This window comes from Triticum dicoccoides, chromosome 2B (genome assembly GCF_002162155.2).
Source record: "Triticum dicoccoides isolate Atlit2015 ecotype Zavitan chromosome 2B, WEW_v2.0, whole genome shotgun sequence".
In the NCBI taxonomy this organism is placed as follows: domain Eukaryota; kingdom Viridiplantae; phylum Streptophyta; class Magnoliopsida; order Poales; family Poaceae; genus Triticum; species Triticum dicoccoides.
In genome coordinates, this window is record NC_041383.1 from 15980037 (window position 1) to 16006059 (window position 26023).

At 42.8% G+C, this 26023-nt stretch overlaps 2 protein-coding genes and 2 pseudogenes across 2 annotated transcripts; all 4 read right to left on the reverse strand.

Annotated features, from left to right (window-relative positions):
• Positions 1–388: 388 nt before the first annotated feature.
• Positions 389–3398, reverse strand: LOC119360241 (GDSL esterase/lipase At5g45910-like). The gene is made up of 7 exons (XM_037625966.1): positions 3329–3398; positions 2599–2658; positions 1772–2002; positions 1455–1679; positions 1208–1353; positions 842–1118; positions 389–737 (listed from the first exon to the last, which is right to left on the reverse strand). The coding sequence occupies exons 1-7, from the start codon at positions 3396–3398 to the stop codon at positions 463–465; spliced, it is 1284 nt and encodes a 427-aa protein (XP_037481863.1). The 3' UTR covers positions 389–462.
• A 3336-nt stretch (positions 3399–6734) lies between these two features.
• Positions 6735–8688, reverse strand: LOC119360243 (annotated as a pseudogene).
• Positions 8689–11568: 2880 nt separating this feature from the next.
• LOC119360244 lies at positions 11569–17568 on the reverse strand (annotated as a pseudogene).
• A 4849-nt stretch (positions 17569–22417) lies between these two features.
• On the reverse strand, positions 22418–24226 carry LOC119361784 (probable amidase At4g34880). Its single transcript, XM_037626935.1, has 4 exons — positions 23887–24226; positions 23425–23667; positions 23153–23342; positions 22418–22974 (listed from the first exon to the last, which is right to left on the reverse strand). The coding sequence occupies exons 1-4, from the start codon at positions 24030–24032 to the stop codon at positions 22618–22620; spliced, it is 936 nt and encodes a 311-aa protein (XP_037482832.1). The 5' UTR covers positions 24033–24226; the 3' UTR covers positions 22418–22617.
• Positions 24227–26023: the final 1797 nt, after the last annotated feature.

Genomic DNA, 26023 nt, shown 5'->3' on the forward strand with positions numbered 1-26023 from the left:
AGTCGACATGGCTCCTTTGCACCCTGCTTGGTGCTGACCAAGGTTTTGGGTACCTGGTGGAATATTCGGATACCGCCCGGTATCCGCGTTTCTCGCCACCCCATGAGATACGTATGTACCGAGCGAATTTTTTTGATTTTTTTCAAAAATTTTGAATTTAAACTCTGATAGTTATGTTAGATATGTCCGAAACTTCTAGAGGACAGGCAGCCAGCCATCACGTAGTGGTAACCTGGCCTCCTCATTATTTCTGTTGTGGTCTTGGGTTCGAGTGTCGTAGTTGTTGTTTTTTGGCGGGATTCGATCTAATAACCTCAAGGCAAGAGAACTACATATACGACCTACCACCATGCCAGATGGTGGTTGGTGAACAAATTGAGTCGAGCACTTATCTATAGAACACTCAAATAATTTTAATTCAAAATTCAATTTCAAATTTCGTCCGAATTTTTTTCCGGGATTTCATGGTAACCGAGAATTCCGGTGCCCCGAGAGAAAAAACTTGCACTCGGGATCCAAATCCTTGGTGCTCACTCCAGTGAACGAGTTGATCTCGCCCAGCCAGACATCGGCGAGGTGTCGGTTTGCCGCCTCTGTCAAGTGGACGCCGTCCCAGTACAGCCGAGCAGACGGATCCCGGCACGTCGTCGCGGCTGCATCGCCGCATAGAACCGTCGCGTTCATTCCGTACCTTCCAGGCCCTCCACAGCACACCATTAGTACGTCCTCTTCAAAACCTGCAATCATCCATCAATCAACGTCAACCACCTTCCATGATGACATTTTGTGTGTGTGCTATGCAACTAACGAAGATTCTTTCAGTTGAGTTGGCGGTGCTAACCGAACTTGTGTGGCGACTCCACCATCTCCATGATTGGACGAAAGAAATCGGCGTAGATGATCTTGACGTTACGGTGCTTGGCCCGGAGCTTGGTGAGAGCCGCCTGCAGCAGCTCGTTGTGGTACAGCCCCAGCTCGTTGTGCGCTGTCAGACAGCCGGTTTTGGAGTTGTATGCTGACGGTGGGGCGCCGGCGAACTTGGTCAGGATGGGCGGCGAGCATCCGGACGGGATCACGCCGGGAACCACCAGGATCCTCGCCCCGTGCTTGATCAGCCTCTGTTGATAGCAGCAATATTTGGTTAGCATTGATGATCGATTGGTCATTGCGTATGTGAAGCTTAATGACTGCTTAAGAGCTAGAGTACCTCGATGGCCATGGAGATGGTTGCGACAACATCTGGAACGAAGGACCGGACTTCCTGCACCGTTTTGCTTTGGAAAGAGAAGTGATAGTCGTTGACTCCGAACTCGCCCACTAAGAAGAGGGACGTGCCGAAGAATTTCTTGCACTCTGGATGCAAGATGCATATCATTTGAGTTCTCATCAAGCGTTGACTTGGCTAATGATGGCTACGAATGTATATGGAATTATGAATAGCATATAATTGTAACCTCGAGCTGTGTGGCACAATGTAGGCTTCATGGACTCGAACCACTCCAGCTGCACGCCTAGGCTGGTGTAGAGGGGGAACTTGCTGGAGCCACCGGGGATGTCCCTCTCATGGAAGAAACCGGCGTCGAGGGCAGTGGCGGCTCCAACGGCGAAGTTGGCACCTCGGCGGAAGCTGCCGTTGTGCGCCAGGGTGGGCGGCACATACGGCAGGCCCATGTTTTCAGCTAATCAGTCCCACAAAGAGCCTACAGTCATCGACTGGTACATATTCCGGTAGCCGGCCAGTCGGAAATCAAATGGAGGAGCACGAACATACCGATGAAGTCGATGATGAGCCGCCCGTCCCCGTTGCGGCCGGTGGGGCGGCCGAAGAAGGTGGTGCCGTAGGGAGGCCTTGTGACGTGGTCGAAGACGGAGTACCATCCGAAGACGATGGGGTTGTTGCCCGTGTCAGCGAAGGAGTCGCTGAAGCTGAAGATGGACTTGTAGCGATGGCCGCCGGAGGGGGAAGAGGAGGAGCACAGCGGCGCATACGAGCTTGTGCGTCCTGACCGTTTAATGGTGAACGACGTTGAAACATGGGCAGAAGAAGACAGACGTAAGATGATGCTCAAGTTGGCCTAAAAATAATCAAACAACTACTCTGCTTATCTTTACCTGAGTTTGGAGTTAAACTATGAGGGCTGCGTGCCTCTCGCCCGCTAATGCCGGATCCTGTTGCTGGATCCACCGACTGGCACAACGTGGGCACAGCAGCAGTGGTGCTGACCAATTTGTTTGTCGAACCGCAGTCCTAATCATCCACTGGTGCGTTTGCAAAATAGGAGTGTTATGTAGTGTTGAATCCTAATCCTATATGGTTGGAAAACCACAGGATTTTGCTTCAAAGGGTGCTTCACATCGCGGGAAAAACAAAGTAATTATAAGAAAACGGTTTGTTTAAAAATAGTGCATAGCCTGGGGGTTCAAATCCCCGAATCAAACAATGTACATCAATTTTTTTTCCCTAAATATCAAAATCCTAAAAAAAATCTTATATTTTTCTCCGAATAATAAGTGCCCACACAAAACATCAAATTAAGGCGCGAATTCTGAGGGTTCGAATCAAACAATTGATGTTTATTTTTAGTATTTTTGGAATACCAAAGTAAGGACCACGTGAAGTGGGTTCAAAATTAATATCCCGGACACTCTCAACTTTATCTACATTGAACATACAACATTACATTGTTAAGATCAAAGTTTGGTATTTATCTGGATTCAATTGCTAGTATATTTTAGGCATTAATTGGATTCTCGGTTTGTAATGGGTATAACAAAATTTTGAACTGCATGTATATTACAACACGATTCAGAATTGAAATACAAATAATATTTAAGTAGTCAAGTACAGAAATGTATGTCATGTTCTTTTCATTAGAAATGATTATTTAGTCCAAAGCTTCATGAAATTTGGCATGGGGTACCATGATATGACCTCAAGAGCCTTAATTAAAAATTTCAAAAGGATTCACAAATTCTGTAGTACATTAGTGATTTCAAACCAAAGCATCTTCAAGGAAAATGCCATAGCTTTCCATGCACTATGGTTGTGCTATTTTCTAGTTTCCACTAGATTGTTTTTCAGTAATGACCTAAAAAGGTTCCACGTTTTTAGACACATGCAACATATATATCGCATTAAATTGTTCACATCAAAGCCTTCCAAATAATATGATGTACATTTATAAAGGGGTTGCCCTTAGGCTTTGGCAAATGCTATTACGTCATGGTCCACTGCAGTAGTGGCTTCAACACCGATAGCCTATTTGCTGAGGGTGACCTACCGCCCGACGGTGACCAGGTGGTCGGGTCCAACGGCCTAATGCCATACAGTAGATGTTGGACTCTACGAATTCAGGCCACACGCGGTTGTGCTCTGGATGGTCCTCCTCGGTGGCCATGTGGGCTGCGTGGACATAGTGGTTCGCCGAACAAGCAGGATGCCATCATATCGATATTTTAGCATGGCCGGAGGTGAGCCATTGGATGAGATAGCAGCCTCGAGATATATGACGACGGCGAGGGAGGCCGGCCAGGGGAGCGGACAATGTGAGGGCGAACATCAGGGCATGCACATCGGTTGGAAGTTTAACTGTCGGGGTCATGGGGGCGCGCCGGGAGATCAGTCGAAGCTATCGACGATGCAGGAGAAGCACACTGGCGGGGCTTTATTTATAGACTGCGATATAGTGGGCGGTGCAGCAATATACGCACGCTACTCCTATTTTTCCTAGCTAGTTACTAGTGACGACCATTATGTGTGCTCATCAATGCTGAGGTGGCAGTTATAGCCTATTCTATAGTGGTGGTATGATGAATGGCCATGAAAGAGTGTGAACCCGAGCAATACAAAGTAGGGAGAGAGAAAATCAATAACAATCCTAGTACAATCCAGAATTTATGGTTTTGTTATAATTAAGCAAGGAAACCCCACACTACAAGTATTCATTGCGATAAAAAATTATATCATGATATGTATAGATATTAAAAACAAACACAAACACAAACACATAGAAACACACTTACATCAGTGGCACAAACTGAAGTACATGAACCTTGATACTATCACATTTATTTTTTGAATATATTTTAACACTATTCATTTTGGTGAAATGTACAATATTGTTTTCTTCAAAAAGTAGCATGGTTATAGTGACAAATGGGGGTCTACCATAACACTTTGAGTTTATAATCACAGTGAAATTAAAGTCTAAAATTTCTTAGATATGAGGGAGGGGAAGTCGGTTAAAGCTGCGGGATGTATCAACGAAAGAAATATTAATATTTCGTGATATAATTAATGATTTGTGAGTAAGTAAAAATACTTAGTATAAATATATCATACATTATGAATAATGTTTATCATATAAAAAATGAGTAGTCTTTTGGTATTTGGTTTGACTCACATGTCCAGACACAACTGATATCTCAACCGTTGGCTCATCTTCGTATTCACACCAGCATATGCAATAACAAATGTATTTCTATTTGATGTGAAATTGTTTTACATTTGATGACTTGTATCTGTGAAAGTCGTTCTTGATTGTTCATGGACTCATGTAAAAAATTATCAACTGATAAATTTATTTATTTCTTCCGTCTCACCATTTACTTAATAGATTGGCTTGCTTTGGAAGCACGCCGACAGCCTTTCCTAATCCATCTTTTACAATGTGATTTTATTGTACATGCCTAACATGGCCCGATGAGAATAAAGATACATTCTAGTAATACAACGTAAATGCGTGTGCATGCGCCGATGGCTGATTAGCTTTTTGAAGGTTCATGCATGCACTTCTTCTTAATTCGTGAAAATTTTCAAATTATCAACTTCTTTTAAAATCTATTGTGAACATTTTTGTTTTAATTTGTGAACTTTTTTCATTTTGGTGAGAATTTTTCAAATTATGAACACTAGTCATCAACCCGTGCGACAGCACGGGCTAGCGATTTTTGAAAAATTATAGAGTTGTCCATAGAGAGTTTTTGTAAGTTTATTTTTTCTAAATTCGTGTAGAAATTAGAAATACAAAATATTTATATTAACAATTTACTATTTTAGTATCTACTTCAGATTTGTGCCAGAACCAAAATTGCTGACACCATCATATATATTTAATGGCTCCTATTATACATATGAAGGTGTGTTTTATTTTTTACATTATTATACATATAAAATCTATGGGTTTTCTCTCTATCGGCTACTATTGTCATGGTCACTCCATGGTTCCACATGCATGCATGCGGTTAAAATATTCCATTAAACATGGTGCAACAACCGCGTTGTGGGACATTAGTTTATGCCAATCACTCTTCATCCAGTCGATTGTCCACGCATCTATATCTAACTCATCGGTGCCCCTGCCAACCAAGTGCTTATCAGTTCAACATGCCGGTGAGCTCCACGCCTTGAGAATTGTTGTGACTCAGTTCATGCTTATCCTTGTACTTTTAATATGTTTGGAAGGTCGGTGAACTTCCACATGTTGTCTTTCATTAAGTTACATTTCGCCTTTTACAGAGCTATCGTTGTCTGAAACAATCACAATCCAAAAGAATTACTGATGTGGAAAAAAATAATACGACAATCACTTCCACGCGCCAAATAAAAAATGTACAAATGGACGTGTAGATTGATTCCAATCACCCTCTTGTGTCGAGGAAGAAAGCGAAGTGGAGCGGGCCCAAAGGCCATCACATCTTCATTCGGCATGTTTACATGCATACATCGGCCTAGCTCTCCCTTTCGTCCATCACTTCTCTTTTCTTTGGAACATGAGCATCAATATATTTGGTGAGTCAATAGATAGTATATTCATTTGTTAGGCACGATTCATACTTTACTAAATCTTTCTACTATATGCACCCTGACATCCACATATGTTTCGTACAAAGTTTTATTTGTTTGGAAACCAGAATTTGCTTTTTGTCAAAGAATTATTAACTTCGATGTCAATGTCAGGACAAAGTCTTGATGTTGAACGTATTTGTTCCTTTCCCCAATATATTTGTTCTCGACGTGCAAGTGCAAAATATATGTAGTCTAAAAAAGGCCTCGTGTGTCCACGAGGTTGAATTTCTTTTATCTGGCCAGAACCACTAGCTAACTAAGGAATTAATATTTATATGTGGTGGCGAAATTGCGGCCGTTTAGTTAAATAATTATTGTTAAGTCACACTGCTCTTTTGGTCCCAGCCACGCAGTCGATAATCGGGATACATATTGCACAGCTCATGGATTTTTTTCATGCATCTCCAACATGCAATTACACAACCAAACATTTACCATAATTTAGATATCGAGCAATTAGTACATGGAGTGCACTCCGCATATTTATTTTCCAAAAAAGTTGTCCAGCGATGTACTAATACATATGCTATTGGTTGGAGAGGCTGCATGCACCGATCGAGAAATATCAATGGACAAGGTATGATAGCCCAAAACATGTTAATATAAATTATAGATAATAGATCGAAGGTTGATCAACATTTTTTTCATACATTGATCATGTTGTGAGTTCAACACATTTACTACTCCCTCCGTCCCATAATGTAAGAAGTTTTTTGACACTATACCAGTGTCAAAAAAGTCCAATATTATACAGTTAAGTGGTTAATTAACGTGTTTTCATCCTTAATGATAGTCATTAATGAACAGACATCATGTACCATTTGTGGGATGTTTATTTATACAGTTAAGTGGTTTTGTTCTTCTCTTTACACAAATCGACTTACTATCACACCAATGCCCCCATTCGTTCAGAAATTCTTGAAACATCTATGCCAATTCTGGTGCTGAAGGCCTGCACAATAACAAGAGAGAAATTTATAAAATTTGTTAACTTAATTTGATGCAAAGTAGATAACTTTATAATTTGATATTTAGATAGAAAATCCTCCATCACAATATGCTATTTTTTTTGCAGCCGCATCTAATTGAATTTAGCACATACATTCTGGCCACAAGAGAGGGGTAAAGAAAGATGGAAATCAATTCGAACTTCTAGGCTAGCTTTCCCCCTTCTTTCGTTTCTTTCTATCGTTCTACAGCCTAAGAAAATGATTGGAGAGGAATCTATAGCTCAGCAGTTTCACATACGCACATGGACTCTCTTATATTTTCTTTTGTGCCTTCTACTTGTATATATGTTGCTATTTCAGTTTAATGTTACCTTAGAAACTAACATTACCCGTCAGATAAGTATGAACATATATTTTTTATAAGGCTATCGATCCAAGGTTCCAAAAAGGAAAAATAATATTTGACACAAAAATCATTTCAATCAGCAAATAATGCTTTTAATGATACAATTTTCATGCCACATAAACTATATTTTATTGCTATAATTACTTATTGGTCGAAACCTTAATCCTAGGACTCGTGTGCGCATTATGTTTTGCAACATGTGTATGTACGTACCCGGGAGTGTATAGTGTAGAATATTCTGTTGTCAGCAACAGAGTGATTAGCGTTAATGATGACGGCCCCTTATTCCTCAAGAATGGTGATCACCTCATGGAGCTTGATAGGCCTGTCCGTGCTGCATATCAGCCTCACCTCCATGCTTGCATCGTCATATTGCTGCACCTCCACTACCCGTGGTGCTGCCTCCAATTTTTTTTCTCCATCTGGTGACCTCGCACCGCTGCTCGTGGTAGCAGTGATAGTGGGCGTCGAGATGCCACTAACTCCCAGTAAGGTAGCCATGGCTTGTGCAGAGGCCTTCTTGTGTTGTAGATCATCGACCCGTTCCTTGAGGTTCTTGATGTATGATGCCGCCACATCCAGGCAGCCTAGCTGACTCGGTGTATCCTATATATGCATTAAAGGAACAATAATATAAACATATTATGAAGTGATTTTTTTATTTGATGACATGATTTCCTTGACTGATAATATTGATAATGGACAAGTTGTATTTTTTCCCAGTTTATTTATGGTGATGCATGTGATTACACATAACAACCCTGTTGGATTGAAACTATATTATTCATAGCATCTTTGTAAACCCATACTTTCAAACATCGCAATATCTCGGCGCTATAGCGTTTAGAGGTGCATCATGCTAAGTCGATTCCCACCAGTTAACGCGCTATAACACTAGTTAGCGTGCTAACGATTCTTTCGCTATTTGCCATAATCCACTATTTAAAACTTGCGTAAAAAAATTGTGGATGTCCTTAATCCACAGTGTGTTTGTACTCTTTGCTTAATAATATGGCTGTGTGGATCAATCAAAAAAGAACTATGTGTTCGTACTTTGCACTTGTTTTTCAACCGCGCCTCGACATGCCATGAGCTCCAAAAATAGTACTCTTGGACGGAGGGAGTAGTACCTAATGTGAAAATAAATGCCCAGCAAACACTCCTAATTACCATTCTCCACTTAAATATTCACAATATATAAACTCATTAGTTTCTGGAGAGGACGAGACCATGAGATAATAAACAGGGAGAATTGGAGAGAAACAACCAGCTAGATATCAATCAACTATATAAGAAAAAAGGGAACAAGCTAGCATGTGAACAGAAGTGTGTTCTTTCATTACAGCATGGGGGAAGTGTTGTTTTGGGATGAGGGATGCGAGCTTCTCGTAGAGCGCCTTCATGCGCTGCCTCCTCTTCCTCTCCGACCTCTTCTTCTCCATCGGTGACGCCGTGCTGCCGGTCGCCCTGGCCTTCATCTCCATCTAGCTTAACAGGGAGAGATCGATCAGCAGCCGTGGTCTTAATGCTCTAGAAGGAAATTTAATCGTAATGGAGAAGAAGATACCGAGGTGCAGGCAGATGCTAGGTTCATGGCGGCAGCTCTAGCTAGGTAGGATGCGACGGAGGAGGAAGAAGGAGTGCGTGGTAAGGGCTGGCCTGATCTGAGGATATATGCTAGGCCAATGGGTGTATAGAAAAAAGGCCAGGTATATATGGGTGGGCCAATCCATCAAAAAACATCATTTTAGCACACACACAAAAAACGATGTTACTATTCATATACTGGCCTAAATCGCCGACACCCCCTGTCTCCGCCACTGGTGTGATGGAGAAATTTCAACGGAGATTTGCAGCTGCGTGTTGTTGTCATATGCTCCCTCCGTTCCACAATATAGTGTGCCTATGCTTTCCGAAATCTAAATTTGACTATAAATTTAACCAACGAGACCGATTGCGACGGGAGCAAATATTATACCAATGATTTCGCTATTTCGATACGAATTCAATGCTATAATTTTTACTCCCGCCGCAGTCGGTCTCGATGGTTGAATTTATTGTCAAACTTAAATTTTGGGAAGCACGGGCGCACTACATTGTACTAATCAGCGCAAACATAATAAATATAACATCAAGGTTCGCGGACCACTGAACGACCATTGCCTTCGCCAGAACGAGCCGCCGACGTGCCGTTGTTGCCGCTCCCATACTGTAGCCGGCCTAACCTTGTTGATCAACCAGGAAGTCTCGTGCACGTGCCCCTAAAAATCAGCGCCAACAGCTAGTTATATGAAGTTTCTTACGGTACGTGTTTTGGGACCTGTTGGGGTTGCTGTAATAGCATATTTCCGGGCCAATTATATGAAGTTGTCACATCAAATATAGCCCAACTAATAGTCACTTGTACAATAGTTAGTCGTACTAGTATGTTATTAATATGCGGCCCATCTTTTTCTCTCACAAAACGTGTTGGAGCACACGCTACAGCCGGTTGTAATTCTACAGCCCGTTTATCATCTCTATCCTTCAACTAGGATAAAATCTAACGCGGGATCTCTTATAGCCCAGCTATGTCACTTTAGGGAATCTCCAATGCTGACATCCAAATTTGCTCCGGTATCCATCCGCGGACAGGTGGTGACTTGTCCACCGACACTGATGAAGGAGGTGGCCATCCAAAGCTAGCACTACTAGGGAAAACCCTAGCAGTAGCGCTGGTTTTGTGCTCACTAGTAGCGCGGGTAGGCGCGCTACTAATAAGGTGCTACAGCTATTGCTTAGCAGTAAGGCGTGCCGGCGCGCGCTACTGCTAGGACAAATAGTTGTAGCGTTTGTTCACCCCCACGCTACTGCTAATGAAACTAGTGGCAGCGCGTTTTCTCTCCATGGCTACTAGTATTCATTTTTTATTTTTTTATTTTTAGTGTATTTATGCGGTTTTCTCTCCATCATACAAATATTGGTACAATACCAGTTATGAGGTTTACATCATTATGTCCATAACAGTGTGTCAAATGAAGGCGGATTAGGTTCAAGTGGAGGCAATATGTGGTGCATGTCAAAAGTATACTACTAATCCAAACTTGATCTAGTTTGGACTAGTAGTACTTTCGATGTGCACCACATGTTGCCTCCACTTGAATCTAATCCGCCGGCACAATGATGCCAATGTGCCCAGCGATGGTGAGAAGGCTAGAAATTTTGCTGTTCGGCGCCACGATCGCGTCCAATTGGTGCTCCATCATTAGCTTCTCTAGCCCATTCGCATTCAGCTCCTTCAGGCGACGGATCGCAGCTCTCTCCCAGGGGCCAATGCCATCTGTGTTTTGGGCAGTGATAAGGTCAAGCTGCCCGAAATCTTTCATCCTCTCCTGCACTAACATATAAGGAAATTTTCTTTCAAAGAAAACATATAAGAAATTTTTCAAAAGAAGCACCACTAACTAACATGGTGATTCTATGATTTTTCTAGAGTTTGATGGCCTGACATAGTGACATGCCCTATCCATGGGGATTGTATATTCTATATAAAAATAGATACTCCCTCGGCCCCATAATGTATGTCATTTTTATATAAATAAAACGTCCTATATTATGGGATGGAGGGAGCATATTTTTATAGAGCCGTTTGTTTGAACAATTGAACCTATACCAAGAAGTGAAGAGATGAAATATGGATTCAGTTGTTTTTTGGTGCACTTGCCTCCACAGGATGCTTGTTGTTGAATGCTATGATGTCTGCTAGCGATTGAACCGGGAAGTAGACCAAATCTGCCAAATACGCGTTTATGCTCAGTTTGAACTCTGCCTGCATCGCAATCCCCTCGTTGGAACGAATTTCATCGCAATCCTGTAGCGTTTATGCTCAGTTCTCGACCACCACTGCTCCATGTTTCCTTTAGAAAAATCAAGAGTCAACTCATATGTACAATAGGCATATACATCTCGACAGTGAAATTTTAATAAAAATGGCTGTATGCATCGCTCAATACAGAGGACGGCCTTCTGACTTTGGTAGTATGCTCGAAGGCATAGGCCAGTTTGATCAACCTTGGCGGATATCCATATAGTCCGCTAAGAGTGTTACTGCAAAAGTACTCGCTTATGGAATTTTAGTTTCATAACTAACATATGTTTCAACAACATATGCAGAACAAGATCAACAAATACATACAAAAGAAATTCTCCACCTTTAGAACCACGTTATCGATTTATTCGGAGTAGCACTTGCATACAATCCTTGTTGGCCCAATAAGTAACATTTCAGGTTTATTCTTTTACACTAAGAGACAACAGTGCAAGTGGAGACTTTTCGGACCATGGTGCGTCAAATTGTAGCCACTCAAGAAAGTCACACGTCCTAGCTAAGGCTTGAACATGGGTGGCCTTCTCACTTTAGTAGATAGCTCAAAAGCATATGCCATCTCGATCAGCCTTGGCTCATATCCCTGCAGCCCGCCAAAGCATATACCAAAAGGGACACCCTTCTCATTGTACCCAGCCGGCACAACGATGCTGGGGTGGCCGCCAATGTCGAGATGGTTGGAAGCATAGTGCTCGGGTGCAACGATCGCGTCCAGTTGGTGCTCCTTCATTAGCTTCTCCAGCCCACTCGTGGAGAGCTCCTTCAGCAGGCGGATCCGAGCTCTCTCAACCTGACCAATGCCATTTGTATTTTGAGCTAAGACAAGGTTTTCTTGCCCGAAATCTTTTAGCCTCTCCTGTACGAAATGTAAATAAAATATCTAAGAAATTATGTATTACAGGATAAATGCCGTTAGCTACCATCTACTTTTTCATAGAGTTTTATTGCCTGATGTCCTCTGCAACATGATTCTACACTGTTTGAATCTATAGCAAGACTGAAGAGATGAAAGCTAAAATGAGTTTTTCTTCGTACGCTTGCCTCTATAGGATGCGCTTTGTTGAAAGATATGATGTCTGCAAGAGAATGGACTGGAGAGTAGGACAAGTCTGCCAAGTACTCGTTTATGCTTAACTTGAACTCCGTCAGCATGGCAGTCCAGTCATTGGAAACAATATCTTGACTGTCGGTGCCGCTGTCAAGGTTCTCGATCACCACGGCTCCGTGTTTTCTGAGACAAAATTAAGAACCAATGCAATGTCATTAAAGACAGTAAAACTGAACCACTTCCCAGCCCTCTCACGCCCTCTGCGATTTTGGCCGTCAGATCTCGTGTTTCAACCGTTTTCAGCCGTCTGATTGCTGCCTCATCCCGTAATAATTGCTATGTGGGCTAGCTGTCCTGAGGGTGTCTACTCCCGTGGAAAAATCGGTGCACTGTGGTTAATTGGGCCTCCCTCCCGCACAAAGCCCATCTGGCACCATTGGATCTGCAGCGCCCGTACAGCTCCTGTCGATCACTCTAAAAAAATGTTCTTGTCGATCTCTCATCTCCCGAGTCCTCGACCTAGGTTTCGATGAGCCGCCGCCACCACCGCCGCCATCACCGACACTGCCGTAGACCGCATCCTGGTCTGGCTTCTTAGCCCTTGTTCGCCGCACGACCCGGCAGCGCGTCCTCGCTTCTCCCTCCTCCGGTCCTCCTTCCTCCACATCCAGCGGCGCCTCCTCCCTATTCGCCCACGGCCTCCTGTACCTCGTCGCCGTCCGCCGGCTGCTCGCCACCGCATCCTCGCCCAGCACCTCGTGTAGCCATATCCCAGAGCTCGAAGATGCCACCCGGTGCCGGCGCACTTATAGCAGCCACGGCGGCTAGCCATGAGGAGGAGGAGGAAACCCTCCGCCACAGATTCGAGCGCTTCGATGCTGCCATAGCCGTGGCCTCCGAGCTGAGCTCCTCATGTGGGACTGCACTCAGATGGACCTTGCTGCCACCGTCTCTTTAGGGGAACAGGTACATGCTCATGATTTTTTTTATCCCCTCCTCTCCCCAATCCCTCCCCCAAAACTCACTTTCATTAGTGATTCAGCGTTGATCTGCAGTCGATATATATCAAAGGTTATTTTCTTCTAATAATTGTGCAGGTCTATGAAGGAAAGGAAAATAAAAGGAATAAGCTGCAGTAAAATTTTGGTGAAGAACTTTTTTGCCTTACCTTGTGAACATGTTTGTCCTCAGATTTTGATTATTGATGATTTGTGGTTCATACATGTTTTCTATATTCGATCACTTCATTTGTTCACATACTACTTGATGTTGCATGCTCTACAGTCAAATCACCACTTAGAGAAGCAGAGGCCGGTGTGCGCGCTCATGGACCAGCTCGGCCTGCAGGACCCAGCCAATACCGTGTCAAGTGTTGGTGCGTGGTCGCATGGACACCATCGACACACATAGGAACGGTTCGGTTCAGCAGCTGCAAGCACATCCAGCAGGTGCGACCTCCATGCTCGGGTAACAACAACGACCAGCATGGTACAACGACAATCCGCTTCTACTCACCTTGCCTCTGCCCCCTTGCTACAGTTCCGTGCTTTGGTAATGCATTAATACAGCCATCCAGGTAAAACAAATAGGAAAATTGACATTGCTCTCCACACGGAAGCCTACAATCATGAACTTCTCCAGTTTTGCAAAGTTTGGAGATAATTGAAATCTGCATGCATAGAAGCATTTGAAGTAAATCAGGTTTGAATGGTAGGTACAATATGGTAGGAAATATGTTAGGTATGGTGGTCTTCGTGAGATGCATATTTCATCATAAGCTGCCCTGGAAGAAGTAATATGTAGTCTCAAGTAAGAGCTTACTCTTATGCAAGTAAAAGCTGGTCATAACATTCTAATTTGTGATGACCTGCAACAATATTCAAGAAAGAGAGAATCCACTCGAGTATTAACTGCACTGCTGCCTATTCAATCAAACCAATCATTGTTACCTCTAAATGTTTACATAATATGACATTTTGTGTCTACACTGCAAATAAGGAAGAGTTCAGCATGATTGAGCATTTGAGCGTATTAAAGAAGTCCAACTGAGGTGCTTATTTCATTCTATATTTTTTTCGGTAATCATGAATTTCATCTTATGATCTGCACTAATAACAAATGCACCAGCTCAGATTTTATCCATCTACAGAACTAATAAAGTAAAGATAGCCTATTGTTGGGCAGAAATGTTAACATATTGGATTCTTATAGCATCATAGAGGGTAGGTGGGGCTCCCCAAGCCATGATAGCATGCAGCGTCAAGGGCCTACAATTTTTTCCTTCAGTTCTTGCAACAGCAAGGTCACTGTCTAAAACTATCTTTAATTTGTACATCTATTGGAAGAAAAATCTGAACTTACATCCCCTGCTAAGCCTCATATGGTGTTCCTGCACAATTTGTAGATCTTGGTCAGCTTCTGCATGTTTTGTTGATTTTTTTCAACAACATTATACAATGCCCACATGCAGAATATAGATACAAGGTAATTTATCTTTGTTATGTATTGCAAATTATTTTGTGTGATAAAGTAATCATTTGGAAAAATCAGAAGTGTACACGCTTGTCATAAAAAGATAACTACGAACCTTACATCATATGTTATCGGCAATGAAAGCAGTGGCTGAAGCTCATCTAGAACTGTAAAATTTATCCTTGAGAAAAACTTGTGTCATCTGCCCAGCTGTTGTGGCGCTACTCATCCTTGTTTAGTTAGGCAACTAACCAATAATGTGTTGCTACTTGCTATGCACAAGATATATCCACTTATGAAAAATGTGATGTTGCATTCTTGTAATCTGGCGTCTTCCTTTGGACTTGCATGATGTTGTAGTACCCTTAATTCTCTTATCTGTATTGTAGACCGTTGCGAAATATATTATTCATGTTGCACTATTGCTCATGTGTTTAGAGTTTAGAAAAAACATATGTGAACATGTTTAGTTGATGTGCTAAAAATGTTTGTGTTGATAATAACTGCTTATTCATCATATAGAATAAACACCATATGCCACTTAAATCCTAGCAGGGGAAGCTATACTCAGATGGAAACAATTCATGTGCCTCTTTACATAGATAGCCATTTCTATTAATTATATCAAATTGAGTGGTTTTAGTGGACAGTATTAGAACCAGATTAGCGGCATAGATCAATACAATTATTTACACATATCTCTTAGAGGTTTAAGATTTTTTTTAATCGAAGTTACTTGTGTGAGTTATTTGTTGTTAAAAGACTAATGTGATGATACACTTGTATGTGTAGGGATGTATTTCTCTTTTTGCGGGAAATATGTGTACTGATGTAAACTTGCACCACACCCATGTAATACAGATATATGTATACATGTACACTATACTAAATATCATACGGCCTTGTGTCTCCTAAGAGAAGCATTGCTATTTGTTAAGTATGGTGCGGAAATTCATGTTTATTTTCTTTTTATTATTCAGTTGTTCAGTTTCGTAACAAATGCACATCAAAGCTTGATATCTAACCTAAGTTGAGTTTGTCTGTCCGATTTGCGTCTTGGTTATCATGTGAGACTGCTATTTTCTTCATTACAATCTGAAATACTGTTGAATTTCAATCTATTTTAGATTTTGGATTTTCCTAGGTTGTCTGATGACTTATTATTCTAGGATGAATAAATTAAAACCTTCATATTTCATGCCTATATATGAATACATAAGTGAAAATTGCTACCATTTTATTGAAAAAATAGACGGGCGCAGAAATGCGCGCCATCAATGATCTAGTGTACTATAATTTACACCAGTCAAGGAGTTTTGAAGTATGATAACCTCATTCTGGCGAGGTGTTGTTTATACACCCTCATCTGCTTCTCTCCAAATCCTTGAAATAATTCATTGGGGACACCGATTCCCTTCCCTCTCAGCCCATCTATCTTCTGGAACTGTAGATATCCGCCGCGAGGGATGTACTTGGATGCTGCTCGAGTGGTTGTGGCATCGAGCTTGTTGTAACCGACAATGGCGTCCAGCACGTGGACTGCATCTGACACTGTCTGACGCATCGGTCTGCAACATTGCAAATAGCATGCTGAACATTTCAAATTCCAATGATTTTTTTCAATCTCAAAATCCAGTCAGATTCAAATTAAATCCAAACTAAGTTTAAGTTGAGTAAACTTCATTGAAATTTACTCCCTCCGTCCCATAATATAAGAACGTTTTTGACACTACACTAGTGTCAAAAACGTTCTTATATTATGGGACGGATGGAGTAATACTTAGTGAGTGAAGTCTTCTTATATGCTTCCTAAATTTCAAAGCTCGGTGATGGGGACAAAACAAAGAAATATGACAAGTGCCCGACGCTATCTTGTCTAGGGTTGATGGTGATGGGGACAAAACGAAGAAATATGAGAAGTACCCGACGCTGTCTTGTCTAGGGGTGATGGGGATGACGCCGGCACGGTTGGTGAGCCCGACGGTGGGCTTGATGCCGACCACTGAGTTGAACAACGACGGGCAGAGTATGGAGCCATCGGTCTCGGTGCCCAGTGTCACGGCCGCCATGTTTGCCGCCGCGGCCACGCCCGACCTGGAGCTCGACCCACACGGGTCGGATGACAACACATACGGGTTGCGCGTCTGGCCACCGCGCGCGCTCCACTTGTTGTGGACGTTGCGGAAGTTGGCCCACTCGGAGAGGCTGGCCTTGCCAAGCATCACGGTGCCAGCGCGCCGCAGCCTGGCCGCCACACCGGCGTCGCGCTTCACCACAGAGCCGAGGAGCGCCAACGACCAGCCGTGGTGTTGAGAGCGTCGTGGGTGTCGATGTTGTCCTTGAGCAGTATGGGGACGCCGTGCAGTGCGCTCGTGGCTAGGCCGCGACGGTGGTCGGCGTCGGCGCGCTTGGCCTGCCGGAGCACGTCGGGGTTGACCTTGATGATGGCATGCAGCTGTTAGAATACGTAGGATAGAAGGAGTTGTCTGTTTAAATCTGTTTCTATCTCTACCTCTATTCTTTCTTCTCCTATAAGTTGTAATCTCTCTCTCGTTGTAATATGGAAGAATCCTAGCGATATTCCAATCTTGTAAGCCACGACAAACTTCCTATAAATATAGATGCGGCCCGAGACAAAGGGTTCAATGCTTCCCACGCAATCTCATATGGTCATCAGAGCCCTTCCTCTCGTACGTCTAGCTATCCCCTGAGATCGATCTGTTGATCGAGAGAGAACACAGAAACCGACCAAGAGAGAACCATCGAGAGAGAATCCATGGCAGGCACCAACGCCAGCACCGCTGCTTCCACCATCGCCTCCACCTCCACTTCCCTGATCGGCTCCACCATGAGCGCCCTGACCACCCAAAACTCAGCCTCCACCTTTGCATCCTCGTCTACCTACAACAGCAGCGCCTCCCTTGGTTCACCTCCATGAGAGAAGCTCACGAGGACGAATTTTCTCCTCTGGAAGGCCATCGCGCTACCCCAAATCAAGGGGGCACAGGTGGAACACTTCTTTGACGCCACAAGCCAGGCGCCCCCTGCTACCATCACCGTCACTAATGGCGGAAAGGAGGAGCAGGTCTTCAACTACGCCCGGTCGATCTGGTACGCCCAGTAGCAACAGGTACAAGGATACCTTATGGGATCTCTGTCACGTGAGGTTCTTGCGCAGGTCGCTGCACTTCAGACGCCGGCCAAGGTCCCTCGGGTGAGTATTACCGAGAGGGCCCAGAGATACCTCTCCGACAATCGGAGTGACAAAACCTAATCTCGAATTATGCCAACTCAACATGTAGCTTTGGAGACACCTGTAGAGCACCTTTATAATCACCCAATTATGTTGTGACGTTTGGTAGCACACAAAGTGTTCCTCCGGTAAATGGGAGTTGCACAATCTCATAGTTGTAGGAACTTTGTATAAGTCATGAAGAAAGCAATAGCAACATACTAAACGATCAAGTGCTAAGCTAACGGAATGGGTCAAGTCAATCACAACATTCTCCTAATGATGTGATCCCGTTAATCAAATGACAACACATGTCTATGGTTAGGAAACATAACCATCTTTGATTAATGAGCTAGTCAAGTAGAGGCATACTAGTGACACTATGTTTGTCTATGTATTCACACATGTATCATGTTTCCGGTGAATACAATTCTAGCATGAATAATAAACATTTATCATGATATGAGGAAATAAATAATAACTTTATTATTGCCTCTAGGGCATATTTCCTTCAGTCTCCCACTTGCGCTAGAGTCAATAATTTAGATTACATAGTAATGGTTCTAACACCCATGGAGTCTTGGTGCTGATCATGTTTTGCTCGTGAGAGAGGCTTAGTCAACGGGTCTGCAACATTCAGATCCGTATGTATTTTGCAAATCTCTATGTCTCCCACTTGGACTTGGTCCCGAATGGAATTGAAGCGTCTCTTGATGTGCTTGGTCCTCTTGTGAAATCTGGATTCCTTTGCCAAGGCAATTGCACCAGTATTGTCACAGAAGATCTTCATTGGTCCCGATGCACTAGGTATAACACCTAGATCGGAAATGAACTCCTTCATGCAGACTCCTTCATTTGCTGCTTCCGAAGCAGCTATGTACTCCGCTTCACATGTAGATCCCGCCACGACGCTTTATTTAGAACTGCACCAACTTACAGCTCCACCGTTTAACAAAAATACGTATCCGGTTTGTGATTTAGAATCGTCCGGATTAGTGTCAAAGCTTGCATCGACGTAACCATTTACGACTAGCTCTTTGTCACCTCCATGTACGAGAAACATATCCTTAGTCCTTTTCAGGTATTTCAGGATGTTCTTGACCGCCGTCCAGTGACCCACTCCTGGATTACTTTGGTACCTCCCTGCTAAACTAATAGCAAGGCACACATCAGGTCTGGTACACAACATTGCATACATGATAGAGCCTATGGCTGAAGCATAGGGAACTCCTTTCATTTTCTCTCTATCTTCTACAGTGGTCGGGCATTGAGTCTGACTCAACTTTATACCTTGTAATACAGGCAAGAACCCTTTCTTCGCCTGATCCATATTGATCTTTTTCAACACTTTATCAAGGTACGTGCATTGTGAAAGTCCAATCAAGCGTCTTGATCTATCTCTATAGATCTTAATGCCCAATATGTAAGCAGCTTCACCGAGGTCTTTCATTGAAAAACTTTTATTCAAGTATCCTTTTATGCCATTCAGAAATTCTATATCATTTCCAATCAACAATATGTCATCCACATATAATATTAGAAATGCTACAGAGCTCCCACTCACTTTCTTGTAAATACAGGCTTCTCCAAAAGTCTGTATAAAACTATATGCTTTGATCACACTATCAAAGCGTTTATTCCAACTCCGAGAGGCTTGCACCAGACCATAGATTGATCACTGGAGCTTGCACACTTTGTTAGCTCCCTTAGGATCGACAAAACCTTCCGGTTGCATCATATACAACTCTTCTTCCAGAAATCCATTCAGAAATGCGGTTTTGACATCCATCTGCCAAATTTCATAATCATAAAATGCGGCAATCGCTAACATGATTCGGACAGACTTAAGCATCGCTACGGGTGAGAAAGTCTCATCGTAGTCAACCCCTTGAACTTGTCGAAAACCTTTCGCAACAAGTCGAGCTTTATAGACAGTTACATTACCGTCAGCGTCAGTCTTCTTTTAAAAGATCCATTTATTCTCAATGGCTTGCCGATCATCGGGCAAGTCAACCAAAGTCCATACTTTGTTTTCATACATGGATCCCATCTCAGATTTCATGGCTTCTAGCCATTTTGCGGAATCTGGGCTCATCATCGCTTCTTCATAGTTCGTAGGTTCATCATGGTCAAGTAACATGACTTCCAGAATAGGATTACCGTACCACTCTGGTGCAGATTTTATTCTGGTAGACCTACGAGGTTCAGTAGAAACTTGATCTGAAGTTTCATGATCAATATCATTATCTTCCTCACTAATTGGTGTAGATGTCACAGGAACTGATTTCTGTGATGAACTACTTTCCAATGAGGGAGCTGACATAGTTATCTCATCAAGTTCTACTTTCCTCCCACTCACTTCTTTGGAGAGAAACTCTTTTTCTAGAAAGGATCCATTCTTAGCAACGAATGTCTTGCCTTCGGATCTGTGATAGAAGGTGTACCCAACAGTCTCTTTTGGGTATCCTATGAAGACACATTTCTCCGATTTGGGTTCGAGCTTATCTGGTTGAAGTTTCTTCACATAAGCATCGCAGCCCCAAACTTTAAGAAATGAAAACTTTGGTTTCTTGCCAAACCATAGCTCATAAGGCGTCGTCTCAACGGATTTTGATGGTGCCCTATTCAATGTGAATGCAGCCGTCTCTAAAGCATAACCCCAAAATGATAGCGATAAATTAGTAAGAGACATCATAGATTGCACCATATCTAGTAAAGTACGATTACGACGTTCGGACACACCATTACGTTGTGGTGTTCCGGGTGGCGTGAGTTGCGAAACTATTTCACATTCTTTCAAATGTAAACCAAACTCGTAACTCCAAATATTCTCCTCCACGATCAGATCGTAGAAACTTAATTTTCTTGTTACGATGATTTTCTACTTCACTCTGAAATTCTTTGAACTTTTTAAATGTTTCAGACTTGTGTTTCATTAAGTAGATATACCCATATCTGCTCAAATCATCTGTGAAGGTGAGAAAATAACGATATCCGCCACGAGCTTCAATATTCATCGGTCCACATATATCTGTATGTATGATTTCCAACAAATCTGTTGCTCTCTCCATAGTACCGGAGAACGGTGTTTTAGTCATCTTGCCCATGAGGAACGGTTCGCAAGTACCAAGTGATTCATAATCAAGTGATTCCAAAAGTCCATCAGTATGGAGTTTCTTCATGCGTTTTACACCGATATGACCTAAACAGCAGTGCCACAAATAAGTTGCACTATCATTATCAACTCTGCATCTTTTGGCTTGGACATTATGAATATGTGTATCACTACTATCGAGATTCAATAAAAATAGACCACTCTACAAGGGTGCATGACCATAAAAGATATTACTCATATAAATAGAACAACCATTATTCTCTGATTTAAATGAATAACCATCTCGCATCAAACAAGATCCAGATATAATGTTCATGCTCAACGCTGGCACCAAATAACAATTATTCAGGTCTAAGACTAATCCCGAAGGTAGATGTAGAGGTAGCATGCCGACCGCGATCACATCGACTTTGGAACCGTTTCCCACGCGCATCGTCACCTCGTCCTTGGCCAGTGCTCGCTTATTCCGTAGTCCCTGTTTCGAGTTGCAAATATTAGCAACAGAACCAGTATCAAATACCCAGGTGCTACTACTAGCTCTAGTTAGGTACACATCAATAACATGTATATCACATATACCTTTGTTCACTTTGCCATCCTTTTTATCCGCAAAATACTTGGGGCAGTTCCGCTTCCAGTGACCAGTTTGCTTGCAGTAGAAGCACTCAGTTTCAGGCTTAGGTCCAGACTTGGGTTTCTTCTCTTGAGCAGCAACTTGCTTGCTGTTCTTCTTGAAGTTCCCCTTCTTCTTCCCTTTGCCCTTTTTCTTGAAACTAGTGGTCTTGTTAACCATCAACACTTGATGCTCCTTCTTGATTTCTACCTCCGCAGCCTTTAGCATTGCGAAGAGCTCGGGAATTGTCTTGTTCATCCCTTGCATATTATAGTTCATCACGAAGCTCTTGTAGCTTGGTGGCAGTGATTGGAGAATTCTGTCAATGACGCTATCATCCGGAAGATTAACTCCCAGTTGAATCAAGTGATTATTATACCCAGACATTTTGAGTATATGCTCACTAACAGAACTATTCTCCTCCATCTTGCAGCTGTAGAACTTATTGGAGACTTCATATCTCTCAATCCGGGCATTTGCTTGAAATATTAACTTCAACTCCTGGAACATCTCATATGCTCCATGAGATTCAAAACGTCATTGAAGACCCGGTTCTAAGCCGTAAAGCATGGCACACTGAACTATAGAGTACTCATCAGCTTTGCTCTGCCAGACGTTCACAACATCTGGTGTTGCACCTGCAGCATGCCTGGCACCCAGCAGTGCTTCCAGGACGTAATTCTTCTGTGCAGCAATGAGGGTAATCCTCAAGTTACGGACCCAGTCCGTGTAATTGCTACCATCATCTTTCAACTTTGCTTTAAAATTCTCAAGGAACATATGTGTGGTACTGCAAAAGTACTCGCTTATAGAATTTTAGTTTCATAACTAACATATGTGTCAAGAACATATACATAACAAGGTCAACAAATACATACAAAAGAAATTCTCCACCTTTAGAACAACATTGTCGATTTATTCGGAGTAGCACTTGCATACAATCCTTGTTGGCCCAAGAAGTAACATTTCAGATTTATTCTTTTACACCAAGAGAGAACAGTGCAAGTGGAGACTTTTTGGGCCATACTGCACCACATTATCGCTACTCAAGAAAGTCACGCGTCCTAGTTAAGGCTTGAACATGGGTGGCCTTCTCACTTTAGTAGCCTGCTCGAAAGCATAGGCCATCTCGATCAACCTCGGCTCGTATCCCTGCAGCCCACCAAAGCATATGCCAAAAGGGACACCCTTCTCGTTGTACCCAGCCGGCACAATGATGCCGGGTTGGCCGCCAATGGCGAGATGGTTGGAAGCATAGTGCTCGGGTGCAACGATCGCGTCCAGTTGATGCTCCTTCATCAGCTTCTCCAGCCCATTTGCGGAGAGCTCCTTCAGCCAGCGGATCCGAGCTCTTTCTAGACGGCCAATGCCATTTGTATTTTGGGCTAAGATAAGGTTTTGTTGCCCGAAATCTTTTAGCCTCTCCTGTACAAAATGTAAATGAATATCTAAGAAAGTATATACAGAATAAATGACATTAGCAACCATCTCCTTTTTAGAGTTTTATTGCCTGATGTCCTCTGCAACATGATTCCACACTGTTTGAATCTATGACAAGAAGACTTAAGAGTTGAAAGCTAGAATGTTTTTTTTGTATGCTTGCCTCTATAGGATGCGCTTTGTTGAAAGCTATGATGTCCGCAAGAGAATGGACCGGAGAGTAGGACAAGTCCACCAAGTACTCGTTTATGCTCAACTTGAACTCCGTCAGCATGGCAGTCCACTCATTGGAAACGATATCTTGACTGTCGATGGTGATGTCAAGGTTCTCGATCACCATGGCTCCTTGTTTCCTACAACGGATTAATAATGAATCCAATGTTTCATGTAAGTATAATAATTTACACTAGTCAGGGAGATTTGAAGTGTGATAACCTCATTGTGGCGAGGTGCTGTTTGTACACCCTAATCTGCTTCTCTCCAAATCCTTGAAACAAAAACAATTCATTGGGGACACCGGTCCTCTTCCCTCTCAGCCCATCCTTCTTCAGGAACTGCAGATATCCGCCGTGAGGGATGTACTTGGATGCTGCTCGAGTGGCCACGACATCGAGCTTGTCGTAGCCAACGATGGCGTCCAGTACGTGGACTGCATCCGACACTGTCCGACACATCGGCCTGCAACATTGCAAACAGCATGCTGAACATTTCAAATTTCCAACGTTTTTTTCAAAATCTAAAAATACCTGATCAAATTAAAATTAAATGCAAAATAAATTTAAGTTGAGTAAACTTAATTGAAATTTTATACTGAGTGAGTGAGGTCCAAGATTTTTATATGCTGCATAAATTTGAAAGCTAGGTGATGTGGACAAAGCGAAGAAAGAGGAGAAGTACCCGACGGTGTCTTGTCTAGGGGTGATGGGGACGACGCCGGCGCGGCTGGTGAGCCCGACGGTGGGCTTGATGCCCACCACGGAGTTGAACGACGACGGGCAGAGTATGGAGCCATCGGTCTCGGTGCCCAGTGTCAGGGCCGCCATGTTCGCCGCCGCGGCCACGCCCGACCCGGAGCTCGACCCGCAGGGGTCGGACGACAACACGTATGGGTTGCGCGTCTGGCCGCCGCGCGCGCTCCACCCGTTCTTGACATTGCGGAAATTGGCCCACTCGGAGAGGCTGGCCTTGCCGAGCACCACGGCGCCAGCGCGCCGCAGCCTGGCCGCCACGCCGGCGTCGCGCTTCACCACAGAGCCGAGGAGCGCCAGCGACCTTGCTCGCGTTGCTCGCCTTCAGCACCATAATATTGTACGGTTAGTTGGCTATTCCCATGAAATTCGGCGAGAATACGTACCATACAATGGAGAAATTCTTGGTGGTAATTGGACAAAGCGAGCACTTTGCTTGGAGTACATGCATAATGGAAGCCTTGAATAGTTTCTTTACGGTATGATGGTGCTTTACCTGTATTACTTAGCACGGTAAGAACCCTTCGCAAAATTCATGGTATGAGCTCCCTTTTTGTTCTTGTAGATGAATCGAATGGACATAATTGGTGCACACGATATGCAATAATTAAGGGCATCTGCAACGGTTTGAAATACCTTCATGAAGAATTAGAACCTCCTATGTATCACTTGGATTTAAAACCCGCGAATGTGTTGTTGAGCGAGGATATGGTGCGCAAAATCGCTGATTTCACCTTGTCACGACTCTTTGGGAGTCAACAAACACAAATGACAAAAAGTTGTGTTGGGACACTGTAAGCTTTCTCTTTGACACGAGTTCTAACTTTAAGGACAATATGAAACTTTTGTTTGCATTAAATGGATGATGTGGTAACATATACGATGTGCTATGCAGTGGGTACCAACCTCCTGAAAACCATGATGCAGGAATAATCTCAATTAAGTCTGACATATTCAGCCTAGGTGTTGTAATCATAAAGATAATGAGTGGACCTAAGGCTTACTTCAGAAGTGCTGAAATGCCTTCCCACCATTTCATCAATATTGTAAGAGTATTGTTGCATATATCAAGGCCATTTGAACATCTTCAACATAACATATTTTTCTTTCTCATGCACTTCTTTATGCTCTAAATTTGTAGGTGCATGGAAAATGGAGGAATAGGCTATATGCGACATCAGAGTATGAGTTGAACTTGTATTCCGAACAAGTAAAAAGATGCATCGAAATAACTTTAAATTGTTTGGAGGCTAATCGAAGCAAGAGACCGAGCATAGGGGATATTGTTAATAAGTTGAATGAGACCGAGGTCATGCTTCGATTTGGTCATGCATTGGCAAATGTGCAAGGCTCATCAAAATCATCAATGACCCGGGTATGATCATAATGGTGGACTATACTATCTTATTTATCTCCTTTTCTCCTATGAAACAAATTGAATGAACTCGAGTGAAAATATAAACCAATTGCTAAGAAATATTTTTATGTTTGAATGAGATTTTATACAACGACAACAGCAACAACAACAACAATAACAACAAAGCCTTTAGGCCCAAACAAGTTGGGGTAGGCTAGAGGTGAAACCCATAAGATCTCGCGACGAACTCATGGCTCTGGTAGAAAGCTCCCACGCACCCCTGTACATAGCTAGTTCTTTGGTGATACTCCAATCCTTCAGGTCTAATTTCCATAAGAGTCTCCATAAGAGTGGCCGAGTTTTTATGTTGGCTCGCCAAAGCTATCACAACCCTCCTCCTTTACCCGGGCTTGGGACCAAAATTGTTGGCACAACATTGCGGACTTATAGGATGGACGGCTCTAGAACTGAGAATGCATTAGAGTTGTATAAGGAAGCACTGTATACACTTTACAACTAGCTTATGATTGCTTGCTAAAGATATTCAAAACAATGGATTACTTGAGAAAACTATGTCAGACACCCACAATATCATATGGGGCTATTAATTTCCGGCAAGTTTAAATGAGATACACACTTTTGTTAACCAATGTACTTAATATATTATTCAAAATAATATCTCCATATACTTAAAATAACAACTCATTCC

Coding starts and splice junctions, on each gene's coding strand:
- LOC119360241 (XM_037625966.1), bottom strand. CDS start 3,398: ATGGCCACCGAGGAGGACCATCCAGAGCACAACCGCGTGTGGCCTGAA. Junction 1,354..1,454: donor ATTGTGCCACACAGCTCGAG/GTTACAATTATA, acceptor TCTTGCATCCAG/AGTGCAAGAAATTCTTCGGC. Junction 1,119..1,207: donor CCATCTCCATGGCCATCGAG/GTACTCTAGCTC, acceptor TGCTATCAACAG/AGGCTGATCAAGCACGGGGC.
- LOC119361784 (XM_037626935.1), bottom strand. CDS start 24,032: ATGGCGGCCCTGACACTGGGCACCGAGACCGATGGCTCCATACTCTGC. Junction 23,343..23,424: donor CAGCACCTCGCCACAATGAG/GTTATCACACTT, acceptor AATCCGTTGTAG/GAAACAAGGAGCCATGGTGA. Junction 22,975..23,152: donor ACAAAGCGCATCCTATAGAG/GCAAGCATACAA, acceptor CATTTTGTACAG/GAGAGGCTAAAAGATTTCGG.